The 26,734-nt window shown below is 43.3% G+C and overlaps 1 protein-coding gene and 1 long non-coding RNA gene across 3 annotated transcripts in view; one reads left to right on the top strand and one right to left on the bottom strand.

The window, feature by feature from the left end:
- Positions 1–26,734, bottom strand: part of LOC111172705 (uncharacterized) — a 162,347-nt gene that overhangs the window by 71,110 nt on the left and 64,503 nt on the right. The window lies entirely within an intron of this gene.
- ACMSD (aminocarboxymuconate semialdehyde decarboxylase) overlaps positions 1–26,734 on the top strand; it is a 62,591-nt gene that overhangs the window by 3,250 nt on the left and 32,607 nt on the right. Inside the window, exons 2-6 of one of the 2 annotated variants that reach the window (XM_022569594.2) lie at positions 4,103–4,147; positions 15,828–15,924; positions 19,786–19,835; positions 21,189–21,425; positions 26,073–26,166. In XM_022569594.2, the coding sequence (XP_022425302.1) occupies positions 4,103–4,147; positions 15,828–15,924; positions 19,786–19,835; positions 21,189–21,425; positions 26,073–26,166 (523 nt within the window). Of the gene's footprint in view, positions 1–4,102; positions 4,148–15,667; positions 15,925–19,785; positions 19,836–21,188; positions 21,426–26,072; positions 26,167–26,734 lie in introns of those variants that run through there. The other variant, XM_089916884.1, reaches the window with a different exon arrangement.

Here is a 26,734-nt window from a genome sequence, read left to right as displayed (position 1 = left end):
TAACTAATGATTACAAAGGACTGGGATTTGAGAATTTTTTTCATTTTCACTTGCTAATAATGATTGTAGTCAGAGTTAGAGTTAATATCCTTAGGGGGGGAAATCTACCTGAGGTAGAAAGAGAGTAGATTCAGGGTGCACTTGATTACATTGTTCCTGATGAATCAGGACCCACACTCTGGCCCAAGAAACCAGGGTGAAAGTTGTTTCAGATTGATCCACAATGGGATTATTCATAACAACAAGGATGCTAATAAGGTTTCAGCTTTTTCCTTCAGCAAGACTTCATTGCCCACCTACTAGGTGTCTGAGAGTAGGGTTTGCAAAGATTCTTCTAACTTTAAATGGGGTCCCAAAATTCCAGCCTTTAGGAAAAAAATTATATATTTACATCTTCTTTCATTAGTGATGATTTAATTGCACTTGATCGCTGTAAGGTTTTAGGAGACAAAACCCCAGACATAACTTGACTTTTAAACAACTCCTCTGAGGAAACAGATATCTGGTTTCATCACCCAGGGGGTTCATTATTCACCTCATGAGTGTGAGGTCCCCAAGACATTAAAAATGTCATTCAGCTCATCAACCTCTGATTCACATATACCCATTTCAGAAACACAACTCTTGTAGATAGAACTGAATTCCCTTGAATTTTTAACGGTTTTTTTTTTTTCCTTTTTTTGTGGTACGCAGGCCTCACTGTTATGGCCTCTCCCGCTGCGGAGCACAGGCTCCGGACACGCAGGCTCAGCGGCCATGTCTCACGAGTCCAGCCACTCCGCGGCATGTGGGATCTTCCCGGACCAGGGCACGAACCCGCGTCCCCTGCATCGGCAGGCGGACTCTCAACCACTGTGCCACCAGGGAAGCCCTCCCTTGAATTTTTAATATGTTTTTTTATTTGTCATGCCCATAACTGTCTATGGGACACTGGTCACTGTCAAACATTTTCAGATGGTAAATGCCTCCTGGCATATGCTCTGGCAAAAACTACTCCAAGGGTCAAAAATTTCAGACCCCAGGCTTGGTTCAACCTAGGATGAGAGCCTGGGTATTGTGTGGAGGCCAGATTTGGAGGAGAATAAAGTTGCCCCAAATAGGTTAGGTCTTTGTAAAGGCTCAGGGCAAGTACAAGGTATTCCAAAGCGTTCCAAGTGCTTTCCAAGACAGGGAACGGAGGAACACAGAGTGACAAAGGGCTTCTTCCTTCACAGCACTCCTTAGTGTCTGCTCCCAGCGTCCACCTTATTTCACGACCTCAGGATGGAAAAGGCCGTCACCGCCATGCCACCCCCACTGCCATTACTGCCTGCCACCACTACCATCACCATCATTGGCACCACCACTGTCACCAAACGTACTACCGCAACTATCACCACTACCATGTCATAGCTTCCACCACTGCCATTACTATCACCGCCATCCCTACCACCGTCATCACCATCATCATCACCACTACTGCCACCACCGCCTCTGCTCCCACCACTGTCACCACCATTATCATGGTTAGCATCGATGAAGCCCTTTCTGTAAGCCAGGTCTGGTGTCCATAGCTTTGTCCGAATTGTTTCAGTCAATTCCCATAAAACCTTATGTCACCGCGACTGCGGTGAGCCTCATTTCACACATAAGAAAACAGCGGCTTCAAGATGTTAAGTTACTCCAAGAAAGTATCTTGTAGGCGGACTGTTGTGTGTGACCAGATCCTTCCGTTCTGCCCCTCCCTGCCTCTCTGCCCTTCCCCAGGGCAATACTTCTCTCACCAGCTAACTTATGGGTTAACATTCCACAGAGAATTAAGAAAAAGAAAGAAAGAAAGTGAGGAAGGAAGGAACAGAGGAAGGAAGGAAAGAAGGAAATAAACCTTTCCTTTTACAGTAAAGTAAGATTTCAATGGTAAATTTCTGGTTCGAGAGAGCATTTCGGTTTACTCTAAAGTGTAACTGATTGAGGCCATTCCACCCCTTCCCCCGACATGCACACTGGGCAGCTTTATCCAGGAGAAGAGAGGGGAAAAGCACAAGGGTACTGAATGCATGAAGGGGTGGGAGGGCACCGACGTAGGAGAAATTGGGTGCTGGGAGGAGAAACTGGGGTCCCTGATGGACAGGTTCCCTTGCGTGACCAGCCTACTAAGCCAGGTCCTCCAGTGTCACCTGGGAGGAGACAGGTGGACTTCCAGAGCTAATGTGACAATTTGGAGCTGGAATTCAAGAACAGACCTTCTGCCCAGGTAGAACAAGGCTGGTAAAGAACTGACCAAATCTTAAGTCTACTGGGGCAGAATGCAGGGACAGACATAGAGACACACAAACACCCCTGTGCTGCAGGCCCAGACCTCCCCTCTGAGTCTGCAGGTGAGAGGGAAGCCAGGAAGAGGGATCTGCCAAAACCTGGCCTCCTCAAGACAACGTCCCTGTACTGTGACATGAGAGCCAAGCCACGGTCACCTGGTCTCATCCAACCACAACAAGCGAGGAGTTGCGCAATATTTAGCTTCACTACCTCTACCCATTGTTGCTGACAAGAGCTGTCCATGAGCCCTTTACACTGTGGTCTCTGGCCTCCACGCCCTCCTCCTAACTTCACACTTTGAGAGCCATTGCTCTGGAGCGTGGAAATGCTGAACACTGGAAGCACCTCTCCAATCTGACCCCAGATTACCTTTCCAGCCTCCCTCCCATGACACCGCCTGGCCCATGTTGTGTGTCAGTACCCTCCCCCACTCCTCCCGGGGAACCTGTATGTCACTCTATCACAGCATGCCTCACACATGGTAAGGCTCTTCAATTACCCACCCACCCCGGCCTCGCCCTCTCAAGACTGTGCTCCACACAGGCTGCAACTGTCCTTCACTTCTATTTTCTCTGCCCTAGAAAGGCTGGTCATGGTGGGACTCCATGAGGGTTTGACAAATGAATGAATGAATGAACAGAATGAGATTTTAAAAGCTATAGTTACATGAGTCATATATGCCTATGTTCACAGGCAGAATCTTTCAAATATTTTTATTCATGACCCCCAAGAAGAAATATATTTCATACTGTGACTAGGTACAAACATTTATATCTATAATGGAAACAACAGTTTCATGAAACTAATACTACACAGAAGCCATTCTAATATATTTGTTCTATGCTATGCTATCCTATGCTATCCTATCCTATCCTATTTCATTCCATTCCATTCCATTGCTTTACTATCTTAACTTGGGTTTTCCAAGAAGCAGACCCTGAGATACGGATTCAAATGCGAACAGTTTACTCTGGAGGTGATGCCAGGAAACACCAGTAGAGTGGGGAAATGAGACAGGGAAAACAAGGCAGCCAGTGAAAATGTAGAATGTGTGCCTCACCTCAAAGACATCCTGCCCGCGGAGGTGAGGAAACCAGTGTGTGCAGTTTATATACAAATGCCCTCAGTCGTTGACTGAGGGATTTGGGGGGTGGAAATTAGCACCACTAATTTCCTGGTACTTCTGATCTTCTAGAAGGGCCTAATCAAAGTTGGCGCCAATGGCAAAAGGGAAAATCTTGTTAAAGAAATGCAAGTGCTTTTAGTTGAAGGAGGGCTGGTGTGCACAGATGCACTACAGGGAAGGAATATGGGTAGGACACCAGCCTTATCTATTACACGTACTATTTCATGTTTTTAGAACATCTGGGTCATTAACCACTAAACTGATTTCATGATCTACTCACAGATTGCAAACCACAGTCTGAAGAACAGGGTTAATGTTCTAAGATGGTATTTCCTAAAGAGTGGTCCCTATGGTCTGTACTCCTAGTGGCCTGGAAAGGATTTTAGGTGGTACACAAATATTTTTTAATGTGCATCCTTATTTAAAAATTACAACCTGCATTAGGAGAAAAGGTAAAACTAGCACTTCTATGATAGAGAATTTTCTTCCTGAATAAATACATTTCAGGAAAAACATTGATTTGAATATAAATGTTGAATAAGTGATCATGAGCATGGGGAAAAATGGGAAAGTGTTGCTTGAAAGGATAGAGCTTGGGATGCTCTGTCCCAGGGATGCGCCTTTATTGCAGTCCTCTCTGCTTTGACCTTTCAGTCTAACTGTGTTTCCTCTCCCCCACAGAGATTCGGTTACGGAGGCTGGGTGCAGCTCCAACACCATGGCAAGGTGAGTTTCTCCCAAAGCACGAGCATGCCTCAGACCCACAGACCTCCTGAGTCTGAAACCTTCCAGCAGACGGGCCTCTAGGAATCCCCAACTCTTCTGCCCTCCAATTGACTTTATAGTAGGCAAGAGGACAGCACTGAGGTTTCTCAAAATTATTTGCAAAAATGGGGATAACGTCTAACGTCAAAGAACAGCATTTAGGAAGATAAAATTGGAATTGCACAAGCTATTAAGAAATGTCTCTCTCTCTCCCTCTCTCTTTTTTTTTTTTTTTGCCCTAGAACCAATTTTAGCATTGCTCTGTGTCAAGGAAGCAACCTGGCCCTCTCCACAGTTAAGACATTATATTACAGCTGACCAAATAAATGGAACAGTTTAGGTTTGCGCACAGGCTGAGAAATTAAACGCTGGAGGCAAAAGGGAGAAGCCACTGTTAGAAAGGGTTGAGTTTGGTCAGAGGAAAGAGCGAGAGGAAGAAGGCTTGGGGTAAAGCATTCAGCCTGAGAGAGAGCTGCAAATCTAGAGCTGCACAGAGGTCAGGTCTGACTTCATTTTCAGAGGCATCATATGCCCTCGTGAAGTGCATGGGGAGCCCCCCTGAGCTCCCAGTGGAGCACAGACATGACTAAGGCCCCTGGAGGATTGGTGGTGTGGGAAGACCACATGCAGGGGTAACTCAATGCACTGTGACGAGGTAAGGACAGCTTTTGCACCAGGTACTGGAGGATGTAGACTTGGGCACCAAGGACTGGAGAAGGCCTCCTGGAAGAAGTGATGCTCATCCTGGGTCTGGAAGCAGAGGTGAAGGCTTGCCCAAGGAATAAAGGAAGCTAGAAAGCAAAGACAGGGAGCAAAGGCCTGGAGATATCAAACATACGTAAGCCTAGAACTCAAGCATTTGGCTGGGGCTGGTACCAGCATTTCTCAAAGTATGGTCTGTGGACCAGCAAGTTCAATTTCACCTGGGAACCTGGGAAAAGGCAAATTCTTGGGCCTCACCTCAGACCTACAAAATCAGGAACGCTGAGGATAGGGCCAGCAATCTGAGTTTATTTTTTTTTTAAAGGAATTTTGCCTTTTTTTTTTTTTAATTTTATTTATTTATTTTGGGCTGTGTTGGGTCTTCGTTTCTGTGCGAGGCTTTCTCTAGTTGCGGCAAGCAGGGGCCACTCTTCATCACAGTGCACAGGGCTCTCACTATCGCAGCCTCTCTTGTTGCGGAGCACAGGCTCCAGACGCGCAGGCTCAGTAGTTGTGGCTCATGGGGCTAGTTGCTTCGCGGCATGTGGGATCTTCCCAGACCAGGGCTCGAACCCGTGTCCCCTGCATTGGCAGGCAGATTCTCAACCACTGCGCCACCAGGGTAGCCCAGCAATCTGAGTTTTGACAAGCCTCCAGCTGGTTCTGATGCTCACTCAAGTTTGAAAACCACGGGCTCTATTCACTCACTCACTCACTGATTTTTATTGACACCTATTTGATGTCAGGCCCACAAGTCTAGACACGCGGAATATGCTGGTGAACAAGACAGACATACTCCCTGCCCTTGAGGTGCTCAAATTCTAGGGGGAGACAAACAAACGTGATCACTTCAGAGAATGAAATAAAAAACAGCGCTAGAACAGGGAATGACTGGGGAGATGCATCTGGGCTGGCTGGTCGGGGAGCTAGCAAAGACTTAGAGGATGAGAAAGAAAAGCCTGGAAGAGCATCCCTGGCTGAGGGAATAGCAGTCGCAAAGCCCGCCATATGAGGAAGAGCTGTGTTCAAGGAACAGGAAGGAGGGCAGTTTGGCTGAGATGTGGTGAAAGGGGGGAGATGGAAGGAAACCAGGTAGGCAGGGGCCAGATCATGGAGGGACTCGTAGCATGTGCTAAGGAGGCCGGGTTTTATTCTCAATGTAATGCAAATTCTTCGGAGGGTATTAGCGGCTGAAAAAGGTCACCTTGTCTGATCTGTGGAGGATGGATAGAGGCAGGTAAGAGTTTGGGGCACAAAGTGGTGGGAAGAAGCTGGAGAGGTAGGCAGAAGCCTCAACAGACGGAGCCTTGGAGGATGGGTTTAGCCCTTTGTACTTGATCTTGAAGGCAGTGGGGAATCATTAAAGAGTTTTTTAAACATCAGAATCTCTGGAGCAGCCCATTTTCACCTTCATCAAAGGCCACCCACTAAGTGCCAATTTAGACACTGGGCTGTACTTCTCCCATGAAAAGTGTCAGTTCCTAGCCTGGGAGCTGATGATCTAAGCTGGCCTCAAGTCTCCCCAAAAGAGAAGACAAGCCGAGTGGAGATGATGACAAGGCCCCTAGGAAGCCGCAAGTGCAGGGATGGGCAGCATGTAATTTTTTTTTTTTTACTCCCTGTCCCAGGCTGCAGTTTGTAACCTTGACACTGGATTTGAATGGCCTTCATTTCATCTTGTTTCTGTGTCAAAGAGACTGCAAAAACTTCACAGCAAATCTCAAAAAAAAAAAAAAAAAAACAAAACCCCAGAACAAACAAAAAGAAATCCAAGAATGAAAATATTTCCAGTCAAATCTATTACCTGATATTTCCAGCAAAACTGGATATAACAGTAGTCTTATAAAACAAAGCAGTGACACTTTCCTTTCCTCTGTTTCAGAAACAAAACAAACCAAAACAGAACCAAATTGGTATTTACCTAATTACAGTGGTCAGGGATCACAGTCACTGGAAAACAACATGCAAATATAGACAAATATGCAAATTCAGCTAAGAGCAATGAGAAAATCCAGCACTTTGGGGTAGAAATTTCTTTTCATTCTCCTGTATCCCTTTGGTGAACAAATCTTTTCTGTCCCCCATGAATGATTTACCTCAGAGATTCCTGTTTTCTGAAAGGTCTTTGCAATACACTTCTCTGGTCTGCCCTATTTGTTTCTCTTCTTAATCTTTGGTTTTTCAATGCTTTTGGAATGAACCAAGGGGTATTTGTTTGCCATGGTAAAGCCTTGTTCAGAACTGAAAAACAACATTTTGTCCTTGGGTTGAATATTTATAATTTGGTTGAAGATTCATAAAAGTATGTACGGCCTCCTCTCAGGAGCCGCATGGGGTGGTGGCAGAATTGAGTGCTGATGGCAGGAACACCCAACAGCGTTCAAAGGAGGCCAGACACGGGACCTAGTTGAAATCCATGGGTCAGCAGCATCTAGAAACATCGACTGAGTGTTCTTCACGCCCTTGAAATACAAAGACACACACACGCCATTTCCATCACACTTAGCATTTTCAGACACACTATTATGTGTGATTTTCAATCATCATGTTCCTGCTCTAAAACATGATTTCCCTCTCACTGCAGAGCCAGCAAGACACTCAAATGAATAAAGGACATGCAGATAGCGACAATTTTGTGCCGAGCAAAAGAGAAAATAAATAGTAAGGGAATTCCAGGGGGTGGGAAGGCCAAGGCAGGGGGCAATTCTCATGAAGATAAGGAATCATAGGACTGTAGGACTAGGGAGCATCTAGTCCGGTGTTTGACAATATGGGCTGCAACCCAACAGTGAGTCATAATATCAATTCAGTGGGTTAGGACAGCTTTAAAAATAAAATAGATTACAAAAGAAAATAGCAGAATGTATTGTTCATGGTAAGAGTAAGTGTTGCTTCATCAAACTTTTGTCTCAGTTTGTATCTGTATAAATCTTCGGTTGGCCAAAAAGTTTGTTCGCCTTCTTCCGGAACACCGTGCCCGAACGAACTTTTTGGCCAGCCCCAATAGATCTATACAGATGTAGTGGGTCACAATGGAAAATATATTTTTTAATGTGGGGTCGCAGCCAAAATCGATTGAAAGCCATTCCTCTAGTCCAATATCCTCATTTCCTGTTTTTATTTTTAAGCTTAACTTTCCATTACATACGTAGAATCTGAATAAATTCTTTTTTCTATTTTTTATTTATTTTTCTCATTTTACATGCATTTATTATATGAATTAACTAACTACATGAACTGAGAAAGAGTCCCATTTGCAATGCAAATATAACATTCATACAAAAAAGGACAAAATCAAATGAAACCTTTCTTGATTTAAGGTACTTTAAAAAAATAAGGCTGTCAAATAAATTCTCCTTTTTAAATTTAAGCTATTGAAGATAAAGCTACAGTTCCCTTGGATCAGCCCTCCCCATGCTCAAAAGTAATTCCTATTAACAGTTTGGTGGGTATCTTTCCAGACCTTTTCCTGTGATTTTACTTTTACATGCACGCACCTATTAAAAAGGACATAGTATTAAAAAGGACATAGTATTATTTAATATGTTTATGTACATATCTTTTAGCTAAGTCAATCAGGTTCCAAACAGAAAACAAACAGCATACTTAGAATATTCTGAAAAGGGTTAATAAGGAGCCTGCTTATAAAGGTGTAGGCATGGGATGAAGCTGTGGAGGTAGGCAGCGGTTGGATGATGAAGGGTCTTAGGCCAGGTTAAGGAGTTTGGATTTTACCTCAGGGCAACAAGAATCGATTCATGAGTTTTAAGCGGGCGGAGGTAGCGAGGTCTGATTTAGGGTTTTAAGAGTTTACTTGGCTGCTTTGTGGAGACTGGGCTGGAGGGGAGCAAGAGAGAAAGCAGCAAGAGATGAGGCTGGAGGCTGGAGCAGTCGTCCAGGTGAGAGTATGGGGCTTGGACCAGAGCTGGAGCAGTGGAGATGGAGAGAAGTGGGCCCTTGCAGCGTCCATTCTGGAGATAGAATTAACGGCATTGGGAAATGGATGGGATGGTGACACGTCAAGCCGAGGGAAGTGAGAAAATGATGTAGTCTCAGAGGGATGAGAAAGATAATGCTGATATCAAAGGACAGAAGCGGCCAAGCCAGGAGGACAAGCAGATCTGGGGGAGAGAGCAGTAGGCTGAGTGAATAGAACTGGAGGTGGTTGTAATAGAGCCTCCGTGGAGCTGTCCTTCAGAACCTCGTCATGTGGGAGAGAGGCTGCTTCCTGGTGACAGTGTCTGGGCCATTTCTGCCACCTTTGTACCTCAAGTCCAACCAGCCTGGCAGCTTGCATGGTCTAGAGGGAGAGCCTGAGTGGGGACTGGGGGCAGGGGGAGGAGAACGGAATCGGATATGAAATACTGAATTTTAAAATACATTTTTTCTTTTTTCCCTCTGTGCTAGTTTTTTCCTTGTTGTCTATCCATTCTGTGTGTAATAGTTTGCATCTACTAACCCCAAACTCCAAGTCTATCCCTCCCCCTCCTCCCCTCCCCCTTGGAAACCACAAGTTTGATCTCTATGTCTGTGAGTCTGTTTCTGTTTTGTAGATAGGTTCATTTGTGTCATATTTTAGATTCCACAGATAAGTGGTATCATATGGTATTTGTCTTTCTCTGCCTGACTTACTTCACTTAGTATGACAATCTCTAGTTGCATCCATGTTGCTGCCAATGGCATTATTTCATTCTTTTTTATGGCTGAGTAGTATTCCTTTGTATATATGTACCACATCTTATTTATCCATTCCTCTGTCAGTGGACATTTAGGTTGTTTCCATGTCTTGGCTATTGTGAATAGTGCTGCTATGCACATAGGGGTGCATGTATCTTTTTGAATTACAGTTTTGTCCGGATATATGCCCAGGAGTGGGATTGCTGGATCATATGGTTAATTCCATAAAATGCATTTTTAATGATACACGATACCAGACATTTGACATACCAGCCATATTTGAACTCGTCTGCAGATAGTATTAGAACTAGAACTTAAGAATCAGAAGTGTCAGAAGTGAAGTTCCTTGGGAATCAGACTCTGAGATAGAGATGAGTATGCAGAAGGTTTATCAGGAAGTGCTCTTAGAGTGGACATCACTGAAAGGGAAAAGAAGGAAGCAGGATAAAACAGAGGGCAATGTCGAGCTGTGATGTAGTCTCAGTGGAGGCCTCAGCTGACCCTACAAAAAGCTCTAAAGCTAACCTCCAGAGTTGTCCCAAGTTGGGGGGTGAGGGCAAGGAAGAGGGGCCTTTACATCTCTGTGGCAGTCAGTCATTCGAAGTGGGCTTCCCTGGAAATAAAGCAGGACTTTAAGGGTAAGTGATTTACATATAGGATCCAGGTTTCCTGACCGCTGTAGTTATCGTGACTTCTACTACCCCATGCTGTTCTGGCTTAAAAAACATTAGAGGTATATTTGAAATGAGTTATCTGGGTGGCGATGGATGGTTGGAGAATTCTTTAATTAAAATAAAAATAACAAAAAGAACCCTTGATTTTCTTTCAAGAGTTTATAAAAAAACAATTTGTTTCTGAGTTGAAATAATTTAGAGCAGCTTGCTCCAATTACTTGATTATTAGTTAAGTTTAAGATCTTGGTTGATGTTGGGAGCAATGTTAAAAACAGAACCTACGAGACCCCCCAGTCCCTCCCCTAGCAGCAAGTGCTGACTTCTGAGGACCACTTATATCCCTGCGGGGATCCTGGGTTCCTAAATATCACGTGAGAGGGATCAAGAATTGATTCTCCACAATAACTGTCAGGTCCCAAAATACTGGTTGAAAAAGCAAAGAGAGGGCTTCCCTGGTGGCGCAGTGGTTGAGAGTCCACCTGCTGATGCAGGGGACATGGGTTCGTGCCCCGGTCCGGGAGGATCCCACGTGCCGCGGAGCGGCTGGGCCCGTGAGCCATGGCCGCTGAGCCTGCGCGTCCGAACTGGGAGCCTATTGGGGCACAGCTGCCCTGTGGTAATTTTCACTGAGAAAGAGCTCCCCTGACAGTTGCTGTCATTCATTTGCCTTACCATGGATCCAGCATAAAGGGTGTGGAGGGAAAAGTTTAGTAAGTCTGACTCTCCTGCAACATAATTAGGGCAACCCCCAAAAAAGACTGGACTCCTTAGGAAATTATAGTAATTAACATTTGCTTACTAAATAGACAGCAATTACCAAATATCAGCCAGACAGGGTGGAAAATGGCTTCATGAACCTGGATTCTTTTCCCAGTTCTATACCACTAAGAGCTCTATAGCAGCTAAGCTCTATACCACCGCATCTCATGGACACAACAGTAAATGCAAGAGTTGAACTAAAGAAATGATCCATTTCTGTTTTAACACGTTCTGCTTTGTCTGAAACCAAAACTTACTTGTGCAACTCCCAGAGAAACCCAATTTCCTCCCTTGCCATTGATAGTATATGGTAAAATCTGGCCATTGGATGAGTCTAGAGACTGTCATACAGAGTGAAGTAAGTCAGAAAGAGAAAAACAAATATCATATATTAACGCATATATGTGGAATCTAGAAAAATGGTACAGATGAACCGGTTTGCAGGGCAGAAATTGAGATGCAGATGTAGAGAACAAATGTATGGACACCAAGGGGGGAAAGGGGCGGGGGGTGGGGGTGGGGGTGTAATGAATTGGGAGATTGGGATTGACATGAATACACTGATGTGTATAAAATAGATAACTAATAAGGACCTGCTGTATAAAAAAATAAATTAAATAAAATTCAGAAAAAAAAAAAGAAAACAAAATCTGGCCATCATTCATTAAGCAAGCTCTCTGGACTGTACTAAGTTCTTTACAAACATTCTATTATTGAATCTTCTGTATCATTCTGTGTTCTTAGTTGCAAACAGCAGAATCCACTCTACCTAGTTTAATTAGAGAAGCAGCTCATAGACTTTCTGGGAGGGCCAGAGATCAAGCTCAGAGGCTGTGCTAACAGAAACAATGCCCAATACCTGGCCGGGGACCTGTTCTAGCAAGGCTGTGAGACAGGAAGCTCATGCTGACGATGCTGACATTGGAGACCAAAGCACGGCAGCTTCTGCTCCAGCCTTGTCTGACACCTCAGGCAACACCCCTTATTAAAGGACTGGATTCTGCAGAGTCCCTGCTTCCTCACAGGGCTCACTTCCAAATCAAAGTCACACATGGGGTCTTCTGATCGGCACAGCCTAGAGCACATGCCAGTGCCCCTGCTACAAGGGGAGCTGGGAAAGTGAATTCTGAATTCCCCCTCAGGAAGGGGGAATCATAATGTGAAAATATCTTCACATATAGGAAGTGTTCCAAGGATGCTGGGTGGCTACAAGCATGACAAATAAAACGGTCCACATTTTACAGATAGAAAAAGTGAAGGTTAAACTCAGAAGGGCTGTAACTTAGCCAGTTAGACTGCTAGTAAGTAATTTAATGAGATTTAAGCCCGTATCTATTGAAATGCAGAGACCAGGCTCTCAGCACTCTGCTACACTGGGTATTTTATGGTAATTAAGCTTTCCTAGTAAGAAGCAAAAGAAAAAACTTCTAACTGCCAAATGAAAGTTTGTTTGTCAACTTTTTCTCTTTTACCACCACCCCTCTCCACTCCCTTCTTCACCAAATAAAAAGATGTGTTCCTATATTCTATTTGTGCATTCAGTATCAGCGCCCTTGCTTGCAAACAAAAGAAACAAAGAATGGTTAGTTTAAGGAGAAAAGGAATTTGTTGAAAGTATTTTAAGCCCCTCAAGAATTACAAAATGCTTAGGGAACCACACTCAAATGTGCAGGTGATTGAAGCCACGGCCAAGGCCACGCCACAGGTACAGCCCGGTTAGGACACTGCCACCAGCACCACTGCCAATGGACATAGCTCATGGCCACTGGTGGAATCAATACTGGCAGCATAAACTCAACTGTTCTTGTCTTTTTGCATCACTTGATTTTGATTCACAACCAAGCACTGATCTGTCAAGTCTGAGACAAGGAGAGCAAGTATTTGGGTTTTAGTAGAGGGAGGCTGGGCCCTACCTCTACCAGTACTCTTGCAAGAGGGTCCCCAATCTAGGAAGGTGGCTCAGGTGCTGTCATTGTCAGCAAAGAATCAGAACTGAGGCAAATCAATCCTGATGTCCTGATCTCAGAGACTCGGCTCTGCCTGGGTGTAGATACCTGTCATAGTTACACAAGTCACTTGCTTACTGACCTATTCCCCAGTCTGTGAGCAATGAAAACATGGATGTGAGGGCTTGCTCATGCTTGGGAGATGTGCACAGGCTGCCGCGCTTCAAGGTGAAGAGTGCTCGGCCTCGTCCACGAAGGAGATGGGGAAGGTCTAGTCCTTGGATCAGAAGGATAAAGAAGGAAGCTGTAGCAAGACCTGAGCGCAAGCCAAGACGAAGAGGAGGAGTGCAGAGAACTCCATCAAGCACAACTCAAGGCCTTTGATCACCACAAGGCCATCACGTAGGGCCCAAGGGCAATCTTGAGGCTCTGAAGCACCACCAGAGGTCATGTGTCCTTAAGCAGTGGAAATGTCGGGAGACAGCCCAGTCTCTAATTAACCATACATCATTAATACTAAGAATACCTAACACTCAACATGTGTCAGACACTCTACTAAGTGCTTTATAAAGATTATCCCATTTCATGCTCACAAGATCCCTTTAAGGTAAGTCATATTATTATAACTATCTTAAAAATGAGCCAAAACTCAGAAGTTTCTAGACAGAACAGCTAGCGGGACAGAGTCTGAGACTCCACAAATGTTTGATGTCACAAAGCAGAGGAAACCATGGAGCCATGGCTAAATGGGACGAGTTTGAACTAATCTGTGCCATCTGCCAAAATGATTTAAAGTAAGCGGTCATTATCAACTCTGACCATGACTCTGTCCCACCCGCCTTGTTCTCCGGGGCAAAAGCAGTCCAAATCCAAGGTGTGAGTGCCTTGCATGCTGGGTGGTAAGCTGGAAGCAATACCTCCTCATGGAGCTGAAGAGGCTGCAATGAAAGCAGGGTAACTGAAGAACCAAGAATCTTCTTTCCTCCCAAAAGCAACCACTGACCTGTCACTCCAACTAAGCCTGGTCGAGAGAAGAAGGCTGTGGCCCAGTTATGCCAACTCCTCCAGGAGATCCAAGGAGTCCAGCACAGATACTTCAAATTTAAATAACAGAGAGAGAAAGATATTCAGATGTTCCAAATACAATGTCACTGCAGAGCATAATAATAATAACATCTGAATGAAATAATGCCATTTGCAGCAACATGAATGGACCTAGAGATGATCATACTAAGTGAAGTAAGTCAGAGAGAGAAAGACATATATCATATGATATCACTTATATGTAGGATTTAAAATATGACAGAAATGAACTTGTCTACAAAACAGAAACAGACACACAGAGAGAACAGACTTGTGGTTGCCAAGGAGGAGGTGGGGTGGGAGAAGGATGATGGATTGGGAGTTTGGGATTAGTAGATGCAAACTATTACATATAGGATGGATAAACAACAAGGTCCTACTTTATAGCACAGGGAATTATATCCTGTGATAAACCATAATGGAAAAGAATATGAAAAGGAATGTATATATAACTGAATCACTTTGCTGTACAGTAGAGATTAACACAACATTGTATATCAACTATACATCAATAGGGGACTCCCCTGGTGGTCCAGTGGTTAAGACTCTGTGCTTCCAAATGCAAGGGGCACAGGTTCAATCCCCGGTCAGGGAACTAAGATCCCACATGCCACACGGTGCAGCCAAAAAAAAAAAAACCAAAAAAAACCAAACTACACATCAATACATTTTAAAATAATAATAAAATATTAATATCTACAAATAATAATAATAATAACCTTTGGCTTATGGAACCTCTGCTCAGCCAGCTCAAGTACGCTGTTCTTTGTCTCTGTGGATGGGAATCTGTGCCTTAATTTCTTCCTTTTCTCACAGTCTTTCCAATCTCCATGCTTATGACCTAATTTTTTGGTGGTAGATTACTAACTTGTCTTTTTTCCTCAACTATATATCCTTAAAGTTTTACATCACTCAGAGAAAGCATATTGCCCACCTTAGGTGCTACATAAATATTTGTTTTATAAATTGAAAAAAAAAACTGAGAAAACTGAGGCTCAGAGATGTTGTTTAACTTGCTCATGGTCACACAGTAAGTGGCAGAATAGGGATTTGAACCTTAGCAGTCTGATTTCAGGGACCTGGATCAGAACTTTTCCCTTTTCTTTACGGATCAGCAACAGGAAGCCCAATTAAGAGGCCGCTGCCATGCTCCACACAGCCACTTAGTTTGCACCTCCCCACCCCCGCACTGAGTATTAAAAGGTAGTGTACAAGGCAGGCATGATGCCTGGTAGAGGTAGCAGCTCAGAACCAAATTTCACATATGCTGCTAGACTGATTCACTGCATGGCCTGCCTCCTCCTGCAGGTGTTGACATCAGCGGGCCCTGCTCCGCTACACAAATTATTTACTCTCACTATCCATCTGTTGCTTCTCTATAAAACAAGAGGGTTGGACTAGATGGTCTATCTCAGAGGTCCTTTCAATTCTAAAATGTTATGAATCTAGAGTTTTCCAGATGCTGGGCTATCCTCTTGGGTCTTGGAGCCAGAGGTTCTGGCAAGGTGACTTACACAATCCTCAGCTGTGTAGTCCCAAAAGGCCATGACCATGACCTTGTTCTCTCTGTGTCCAGCCACTGACACCCACAGAGCACACCCCTTCAAATCCAAGCCAATATTAAGGCACAAGGACAAAAAGTTGAGTTCTGTTAAATAAACAGATTTCTACTTCTTCAAGGATTAAGTAAAAAAAACCCTAAAAAGGTTAGGGGAGAACCACGTTCCAAAGCATACAAGGAAGGATTAATCTAAGTAAGCTTAGGTCACCTTTGATGCTGATGTGAGTTTTCTGACTCAGGGAGAAGCAAAGATGCTGAAAGATGGAAAGGTCTTCAGAGTGGTCCAAGAGAACTGCTGGGACCCAGAAGTTCGCCTTAGAGAAATGGACCAAACAGGTACTTCCAATGAGAAACACTACCAATGTTTGCATCTGATGTAAGAGGCATGTCTACCGCTAAAGTCTGTTGACCACTTTAGGTGATTCATGTGATGGTAACTTCTGATCTCCTTTTTTCCTCCAAGCCAGGCTGTTCCAGCTTCACTGGGGGAGGGATGGCACCTTCCACAATGATGTTTTTAGAGTGTGTATTTAAAATTTTTTGAAATTAGGTATACCGTTTTAAAGTAGAATGCTGTATTATCCAAAAGATAAAAGTGGTATTTTATTATTTAAAAAAATTTTAAGTTCAATTGCATAGTATTTACTTATTATAGAGCCAATTAAAACAGTAAGAATAAGAGTTCACAGATTAAGGATGCCAAGTGCCTGGTTAGCCAGATTCAGGATCCGATTTCTTTCTGTAGTTTCTTTTGGTGCACAGTACATAGAATGTCCCCACTGACACATAAGGGGTGGAAACGGGAGCAGTTTACAAAAAAGTTAATCATGTAATCTCAGAATACTCTACAATGAAACCAAGCCAGAAATTTGAAAGGGGAGAATTAGGAAATTTTTGTTTCCAAGCTGAGTCACTAACCATTTCTAAGAACTGCTTGCATTCCTCATCCCATATTTTAAAACCAAATAAATCCCCATAATTTAAAAGAATTATGAAAGCCTATCTAAAATATGGTATGATGGGTAGGGGATAAGATAAAATAAAATAAAATAAAACATAATAAAATAGTAAAATAAAAATGTGGCATGACAGACGCATTGTACTTTCACTTGTTATTACCTGGTTGACCGTGCCACCAAGGAGAGCGTGCTCCAACAAAAGAACCCAGCCTTCTGAACACGCGTGGGATCTGCCCAGAGACTGTGATGGGGAACTCCCCATGACAACACTGTCAGGCCTAAATTTTGACATCAGTGGTCTAGATTTAACCCAGAAAACAAACAATTCATACACACAAATAAAAGAGCCCTTTAGAACTACCACCTTCCTAACCAAGGACAAATGTATAAGAAGTTCAAAAATACACACAGAGATGGCAGGAGACATTTTATTCCAAGGTCTGCATAAAACAAGTTCATAGATATCAGCCCCAAATGAGGTGGTCTCTGGCGTGTTAGAATTTGGTATAGCTACTTTAGGCTAGATATTGCTTTATAGATTTTTTTAAATAATTAAAAGTATATCTAAATTGCATTCAAATTGAACTTTACGGAAAGCCTGAAGCACTTCTGTAGACCATTCCATAGCACATAGTATATATGCCCCTGTACTAGAATGGGGGTGGTAGGGGCACTGAGAGAGAACAACTTTTCAGACTGACAGCAAAGACAGCAAAGGTCTTACTCTAAATGTGAAGCACAAGCAGCTCCCACCTCTCAAGGAGAAAACTAGTGGAAAGGAGATTCAGATGACTGGTGTCAGAACCATTGCTCATGACTGCAGTTTAGGTGAAGAGTGTCTCCTTTGGTTTTTGTTGTTTGTTTCATTCCACAGCTATCCTTAAGAGGACAGTCAAGTCTAACCCTTGCTGAGCATTTTTCTTTGTGCCAGGTACTGTTCTCAGCACCTGACATGTATTAACTCAATTCCTATAACAACCGTCGTAGGTGGCGTCTATTATTATGCCCATTTTACAGATGAAGAAGCTGAGGAACAGAGGTTAAGCAATTTGTCCAAGATCGCACAACTTGTAGGGGGGAAAGCCGAGATTTGAACCCAGGCAGTCTGGATCCAAGTGCTTAACAGGTGTATCCTACTGCCTCTGCCGAGGTAAAAGAATGATGAAGGCACAGCACAGAAGGTTCCAGCAAGCCATGCCATCTTCACAGGGAGAAATATGTAATTGCAGTCCCTGGTTTACTTCATCACATCTCTATGTGGCAGGCATTGTTGTACCTAGTGCCACCTGAGGGGTATTAGGAGGTGAAGTGATTTGCTCGGGATTACATAGCAGTAAATGGCAGAGCTAGAATTATACCTAGGACTGTCTCTCTCATTCCATCACTTTTCCCAAGGGAGCTTTTCCCAAGCCTCCCTCAGGATGAGACCTGCCTGGGGTGTTTATTAAAACCTTTTTTCAGGGCCCATCCATTGAGTCACAGTTTCCAAAGGAGGGCCTAGGAATTTGTTTTTACAAGGTTCTCTTCCCTCCACCCCCTGGCCCCTATAGCCATTTTACTCAGCAGGTGAGTCTGGGGAACACTGTGCTATTGCCAAACTGTTAAACACCACTTTAAAAACAATCAGCTCTCATTGGGTTAGACTTGTTTTTTTCCCCTCTTGATTCCCAGAAACCAAAGAACATGTGTCCAAATCAACCAACACATAAATAATGCAATTTACTATGTTAATATAAAATATGGTGACAAGTGATGGCCACTGGGGTATACAGAAGGTGCAAGGCTGGACAGCAGCCTCATCCCACCACTTGCAGGCCATGTGATCTAATCTATAAAATGAAATACAGTAATGTAAGAAAAAGCATTTGTGTAAATGTAAAGATTTTACAATTGAACGGCATTTATCTGTTGTATACTAATCACTGAATACAAATCATATCTGTGACAATGTTTAACAATTCTCTCTAATCAAATGCTGTAGTGTCTAGTCCTCACTAAACAATGATTTATTTATTCATATTTTGGGTATGTTAAGGATAGAACATGGACAGACAGGTGCATGTGGTGTTGAAATCCAAGTAGGGCACGGCACAGGATAAACAACCACAGTCATGACAGACTGTAATAAGTTATCAGAAAAGGAAAGGAACAGAACAATGGGATAGAGAGTGGATGGAGTTGGGGAAGGCCTCTCTGAGGATCTGACATTTGAACGGAGACCTTAGGGTAAAAAGGAGCTCGTCCTGTGATGAGCCATAAGGAGGGCATTCCAGGCAGATGGAACAGCAGTGCAAGGGTCCTGGGGCAGGAAAGCACTCCAAAGAACAGGCAGGAGGTCTATGAAGCTCAACGTGAGCCCCCAGGAGAGATGGAGCCTTATAGACCGTGTTCAAGTTTGGAGTTTACTCTGAATGTGATGAAAAGTGCTTGGAAGTTTTGAGCAAGGGAGTGAGTTGATCTAAGTTTTAACCCTTACCCTGGCTTCCAAGTGTAGAACAAACTGTAAGAGGACAAGAGTGGTAGTCGGAGACCAGCTCAGAAGCTTCTGCAGTGGTCCACATAGGAAATACTGGTGGCTTGGACCAGGCAGTGGCAGGAGATGGGGAGAGGTGAGCACATGAAAGGAACTGGAGTAGAGCTAACAGGACTTGCTACTGGGTTGGACGTGGGCATGAGGGAAAGAGGAGCCACCACTGCTTTGGCAGCATCTCTCCTGATAACCCAGCTCCAGAAGTATGAAGATAAGAGATTCTAGGCAATCTGGATGCTGGATTCTGGAACCACACTCAGGGTCTCATTCTGGGCATTCCAGACAGTGGGACTCTACCCATGCTCACTTAGGAGATGAATTAAAGGGGCCAGGAAGGTGCCTAAGAAATATAGTCTGTCATGCATGACCTAAGATGAAAAGCCCTAAAAAAATTGATTGGGAAATGTCTTGCTTAAATAAAACTTCACAGGAAGGAGGGTTGGAAACAACCTTTGAAAAATTGCTTTTTAGTTTTTCTTGAATGATCTCACTTCTGTCCAGCCTATACTCCTCTCCTTAGAACTGACACCGAGGGATGAGGGAAGCCTGGGACAGAGACCCTGCGAGAAGGGGGACAGGGAGAAGCAGCGAGGGAGGGGAGAGAGGAAAGACTGTGGGACGGAGACTTGCTGGGCTCCTCAGCCCTGGGAAATGTCGGAGTGCCCGGGCCATTCTTCTCATTAGCTTTGCCTTTGTGTCTGTGTCTAGGAGTGACCGTGCAAGCCCTTTCCACGGTTCCTGTCATGTTTAGCTACTGGGTGAGTGTGAAACCTCAATCCATCTCCTTGGTGGGCGAAGGCTCACTCACGTCCAGCTCCCTAGCAAGTAGACAAATGCCTCAAGTCTCGAACATTACCCACCCAACTCTCCACCTCTTCAGAGATCAGCAGGGTCCCTCAGCTTCTCACACCACACCGTCCCCTCCCAGGCCTGTCTTCCTAGTCATGTCCTTGCTCTAGACCTGCACGGTCCAGTATGGTAGCCAATGGCTGCAGGTTGCTATCTGACTCGAATTGCATTTCCACTGGACAGCACAGTTCTAGACCCAACCTTAATCTCCATCAGAACTGACCTGTCTGCTGACTCATTCCTGCGGTGCCTAGCTCAGTAACTGACAAGCCAACTTATTCAAAAGTGATAATGATTTTGAGGCAGGGGAAGTGATGATAATGGCCTAATATGTTGCCTCTCCCATGGAAATATACAATTCAAATTCCTAGAGTTGGATGCCTTTCCCCAAGTGATTAAGTCTTGAGTGCTAAAAGTTTCAGGCATGATGGCAAGCCTGTGGAAGCACATTTTTATACATAGTTGGGGGTGCACTAAGTACCCTCTCAACCAAATAAACATTCACACGTGTTGTGATTTAATAAGCAATGGAAATACCACCTGCTCACACTTACTTCCTCCACCTGTGCTCATGATTCTAGTATTAGTGATTCAATCCTTATCTGTTCCTATCATGAGATTCACTACTTAAAATAAAATCCCCTAAGACCTCGAGATACCTGAATTTACCAGACCGGGTGCTATTCTGACTGGGCAACTGGGATTGCAGGCGAATACCAAATTCTTAGCGGTGGGGTGGGATGATGTTGAAAGATAGCAATAGTGGAGAGATTACTCTTGAGTGTCACTGCCAACAGGAAGGACACAGAGAAGGACAGACAGGAACAGGAGAGGTCCATAAGCAGCCCGGCATCCTCTGAGGAGGCGTGACAAGGAGGTGCCCTGAAATCGGGCACTCACCAGGCCCAGCTCCTGGGGTTGGGAATGGGGGTGCCTAGGTGTGCAGCCCTGCAGACTCCTGTCTGCAGTTGGTGGGGTGGCCCACCCTCATTCCATGTCTAGTGTAGGATTCCAGGCCCTTCTGATTACAGCCCCAGTTTTTCTAATTAATCAGCAATATGCTAGCAGTTTCCTTTGCCTTGGCAATGAATGGCTTCTGGGTCTCCTGTGGCCAAGGCCTAACTCAGGCTGTGCTTCAGCTTTCTGAGGGGTAAAGCCACTGAGAGTGACAAATGACTGAGCCCTGAGGAGGTATTGATCAGAGTAAATACCTAAAGAAGTAAGTTTTGAACCATGTGCTTTCCCTTACTTGTCTCCACCAGGCGAAACCTCAGGACACTTTAGAGCTGTGCCAGCTTCTAAACAATGACCTAGCTGCCACTGTTGCGAGCCACCCAAGGAGGTTTGTGGGTCTGGGGACATTGCCCATGCAGGCCCCTGAGCTGGCGGTCAAGGAGTTGGAGCGCTGTGTGAAGGAGCTGGGCTTTCCGGGGGTTCAGATTGGCTCCCACATCAACGAGTGGGACCTGAATGCCCAGGAACTCTTCCCAGTGTACGCGGTGAGTAGGTGGCGCTCACTCTCGGAGAGTGGCCGGGCGCTGTGCTCGGTGTCCCTGGGTGGGAGAGATGCCTGATGACATGCTAGATGTAGGGGGAAATGTGGAAAGAGCTCCCCCAAATAAGCGGGCCATTCTACTAGAAGAGGGACAAGTGGAAATGCTTCCCAGGCCAGTCCTAAGTTAACTCAGTGAAATCTCTCTTCTTTCTAGCCCCCTTGATCTCCGTTTAAAGTTTCATTTGGAATAAAATAGATAACCAACCAGGACCTACTGTATAGCACAGGGAACTCTGTTCAATATTCTGTAATAACCTAAATGGGAAAAGAATTTGAAAAAGAATAGATACATGTATATGCTCAACTGGATCACTTCGCCGTACACCTGAAACTAACACAACATTGTTAATCAACTGTGCTCCAATATAAACTAAAAATTAAAAAAAATTTTTTTAAATAAAGAGGTTATGTAAACTGGAAAAAAAAAAGTTTCATTTGGAAGCCAAAATACTACCCTCACCACAGCCACTGTGCAAAAGAATCAGGCTAATGACATACCCCAAAGTATTTGTCTTTGCTTTGGAAAAAAGTGCTTATCATTTTTCAAAATTATGAAATAATTTAGAAGAACCTGCGGAAAATACAAAAATGTTTAAAGAGGAAAACAGCTATACATAAAATAAATAAGCATCGAGGATTTACTGTATAGCACAAGGAATTATACCCAATATCTTGTAATAACCTGTAATGGAATAGAATCTGCAAAAAACAAACCAAATCACTATGCTGTACACCTGAAACTAACACAATATTGTAAATGAACTATACTTTAAATAAATAGGAAAACAAAAAGAACCCATAATTCTGCCACCCAAAGATGAGTAAACACTGTTAATAGTACATTTCATTTATCTTTTTTTTTTTGCTGTACGCGGGCCTCTCACTGTCGTGGCCTCTCCCGTTGCGGAGCACAGGCTCTGAATGCACAGGCTCAGCGGCCATGGCTCATGGGCCCAGCCGCTCTGCGGCATGTGGGATCTTCCCAGACCAGGGCACGAACCCATGTCCCCTGCATCGGCAGGCGGACTCTCAACCACTGCGCCACCAGGGAAGCCACATTTATCTTTTTATTTGCATACATCTGCATATTTTATATTTTAATGAAATTGGAAATACACTATACATGTGATTTTTTAATAGTGTTTTTATTTTTTTAATTTTTGCCTGCATTGGGTCTTTGATGCTGTGTGCAGGCTTTTCTCTAGTTGCAGCGAGCAGGGGCTACTCCTCGTTGTGGTGCGTGGGCTTTTCATTGTGGTGGCTTCTCTTGTTGCGGAGCATGGGCTCTAGGCACGCAGGCTTCAGTAGTTGTGGCACATGGGCTCAGTAGTTGTGGCTCGCGGGCTCTAGAGCGCAGGCTCAGTAGTTGTGGTGCACGGGCTTAGCTGCTCTGCGGCATGTGGGATCTTCCCGGACCAGGGCTCAAACCTGTGTCCCCTGCATTGGCAGGCAGATTCTTAACCACTGTGCCACCAGGGAAGCCCCTAAACAAGCGATTTTGTATCCTAATTGAGAATTTCCAACCTAAGTGAAAATTCTCTCAATGCATGATTTTAAAATAACTGCATAATATTCCAATATATGGATATGTTTTATTTAACCAACCCGCAATTAAGATACTTTTTAAGCCATATATTTTTTAAATGTAGTATAATAAAAAAATGCAACAAAAATAATACCATCAAAATGTTAACATTTGATGAAACTAGATGGTAAATATATGGGTGTTCATTTTAGTTGTTTATAACTTTCTATATTTGAAATATTGCATAATGAGATACATTTTCAAAAACACAGTGCCATCCATTTCTGAAATATCCAACAGAAGTGTCCACAGTCCCATGGTCCTCTCTACCTTCTGTTCTTTCTGTACATAAATCTGCTTTCCTTAATTCCAGGATTCAAGATGCATAATTCTTTACTCAATTGCATTTTTTAAAAATTTCTTACTTGCCTCCTAGAATTATGATAGTATCATTTTCTGTTATTTTCACTGTAAATGCAAAATCTTCAATAATGAATTAAGTAGATGTTGGTAGACTCATCAGGAAATATAATCACTGATCATTTATTCATTTAATATTTATTGAGCTCTGGCTACATGCAGAATGCATTCCATGCTTGTATCTGTGGACACTGCCCACCAGTTGGGGGACTGCCTGTTAAATTGCCTCCTAATGACCTGAAAGATTTAGTTAATGTTCCCCTAAATATCAAACTCCCAGAAGATTATTGGCTGCAGTGGCTGAACTAATCCAGTGAATGTTTTCTAGAAACTTTAATGAGCTCTGAAAGAGGATGTATTTACTTGTGCATCCAAATTGTTTCAGCACAGTATGAGCAAGCCTTCAGCTGTAGGTCATTTTAGGATTCACTGGAATCGGCTTTATGAATTACTAAGGGGCTCAGAACGCAATAGCAGCCCATTGGGGTCCAAATGGATATTTTCATTTATGTGACCAGCTCAATCAATCATTCTAACTAGGCTGTTTTGGGGGCTACCAGTCTCTGTGGGGATTCAAAAGAGCATCCTGGCCCCATCTGACTTGTGATGTCCTGGGGTTGATAGCACATTTGTTTGGTTAGCAAGACTTGCCAGCCTTAACACTATCTAACTTGGGTCAGTAATGTGCTGAAACAAATGAGAGGAGTTTCTGTGAGCCAAGTTGGCTTCGTCATCTCGAGGGCAGCCTGAGCTCCAGAGCACCCAACTGTCCCCCTTATCTCCTAGACCTCCCTTCTTAGTGAGCAAACCCAACAGCACACGCTCAGGTCAGTTTTCAGGTACAAAAATGATTTTGTGGTGAGTATGAAGCAAACAGAGTGGTAGTGGCAGACTGCCTATCATTTATCAGCCAGAAGACCTGAGTAAATTACTTAGCCTCTATCTGCCTTAGTTTCCTTCTCTTTAAAATGGGAGTAATAAAAGTACTAATCTCATAAAGGATTAAACTAGTTAACAATTGTAAAATTGCTATATATATTAAAAATATAAATTAAATATATAAAATTAGATATTATATATAATATGTAAACATATAATAATACATATGTTATATAAAATGGGAGTAATGAAAGTGTTCATCTCATAAAGGATTAAACTAGTTAATCGTGAAACTGCTATGTATAAAATAAATATAATATACAAAAATATATATGAGTATATATAATATATATAAAATGCATAGTAGTATATAGGATATATATTATATATAAAATATACATATATGCATATATATATAAACAGCTTTGGCACATGGTAAGTGCTCACTAAATTTAAACTATCATGATTTTGAGGGTATAAGTGGCTTCTTTTTATATTCTCTACAATGTCTCACATGCAGAAGGTGATCAGAAATATTTGTTAATTTGAATTGAATAGAAATGAACCATCACACGTACACAGAATAAAGCTTTATCCTTATGAGGAGTGAAATCCCACCAAGATACCAAGATCACATGCCTTTGTCAAGCCCAAACCATCCCAAGAAGTTGATACTCTTTCCAGCCTGCATCCGTTATTAGAAACCAATCAGCTCCTCTCCCTTCAAAAGATTTCTAGCTCTTCCGCTCCCCAGAACCTGTTGAATTAGGAGGGCTTTCTTCAATCTGCCCGTTGCCTGCCACTTCCAGAATCCCCTATTGTCCCGGGATTATTTCTCCATTTTGAAAAGGCTTACGTACACAAGTCACATTGCATCAGCCTGGTTAGCCCAAATGTTTATATGTAGAGGTAGGATGATTCACCCCAGCACCCCAATATATTTGGAAAAGAAATGGTCCAAGGAAAATCTGTTTTGAACCTTGACAAGCAACTAATATTAAAAGCCTGTTGTGAGGACTTTTTCTAATTAAACATCGTGTCAAATAAAGGTCATTTCCTCCAGATGGTATTTCTATTTCCCAGAAGGTCCTGGAGCAGATTTGCTCATGACATTCTTTTCAGTACCTGCCTGGCTGAGGCACTGAGAGCTCTTTCCTTTCTAAAGTCACCTCATACACAGCGGACTCTTCAGGCGCTCAGCTGTGGTCCTGAGGCTTTGTGAGTGCCTGTAGATCTCAGAAATTCCCACCCAGTGTCAGGCTCGGAGTGGCCAGATGGCATAGGTCAGGCCAGTTATGAGCCCCTGGCTCCCAACCCATCACTTCCTCACTTTCCACATCGTTGGGTTTCCAAGAGAGGGAGAGGAGGGAACACTCCACCCCTGACTCCAACACTACAATCTAAGCAGTCCTTCCGAAAGAGGGGACCAAACAGGAACCAGCAAGGGAAATTTCCTCACATTTGAGGTGTGAGATCAGTCCTTGAGTGTTTTGCTCTCAGCCAAAGTGTTTCAAGGGTAGATGTTTCATCAACCTCAATGGTAAATCCACCAACACCCTTGTTAATTCTAAGTGTTCTTTTTAGTTGCCAAGCAGGAGCAGAGTTTATCAATATTCTTTTATATAGATCAGAAAAAACTTCAAAAATATTTTAGTTTATTTATTCAGATCAATATAGACCCAGAGAAAAGCGATACCCTAAAATAGTGCCCTATAATTTGCTGGCGCATCCAAATAACCCCCTCACTCTCTCATTGCTTCTTTGAAGGAGGCTGAAAAGCTGAACTGTTCCCTATTTGTGCACCCCTGGGACATGCAGATGGATGGACGGATGGCCAAATACTGGTTCCCTTGGCTCATAGGTTTGTATCAGCTTGGGATCTGGAAAAGAGAGTCAAGTCCTTAGTTTTTTCCAATTATCTATGGGACCCTATTATGTCAAAGAGAGAAAGTATGAATAACTAACAGGATTGTGAGTTATTGAGCTCTTACTCAGATAGTGCTATACGTATTACCTCATTTAATTTTTTTAATTGAAGTATAGTTGATTTACAATGTTTCAGGTATACAGCAAAGTGATTCAGTTAGATTACCTCATTTAATTTTAATCTTATCCACACAAAACTTTATGAGGTTGACACTGTAATAGCCATTTTTTTTTTTTTTTTTTTTGGCTGGGCCACATGGCTTGCAGGTTATCTTAGCTCCCCAACCAGGGATCAAACCCGTGCCCCCTGAAGTGGAAACTCGCAGTCCTAACCACTGGACCGCCAGGGAATTCCCTGTAATAGCCATTTTATAGATGGAGAAACTGAATCTCAAAGTGGTTAAGTTGTGCAGGTCACATAGTTAAAAAGTGAAAATGGAATTTACATAGATCTGTCTGATTCCAATGCCACCACCTCACTACACAGACTCCCAAAAAGGCTC

The sequence above is a fragment of the Delphinapterus leucas genome, chromosome 8 (assembly GCF_059928025.1).
Source record: "Delphinapterus leucas isolate spDelLeu-1000000601 "Yukka" chromosome 8, BTC_Dleu_Yukka2, whole genome shotgun sequence".
Taxonomy (NCBI): Eukaryota; Metazoa; Chordata; class Mammalia; order Artiodactyla; family Monodontidae; genus Delphinapterus; species Delphinapterus leucas.
The sequence above is the reverse complement of the archived record's forward strand: the minus strand, read 5'-3'. Positions and strand labels throughout refer to the sequence as shown.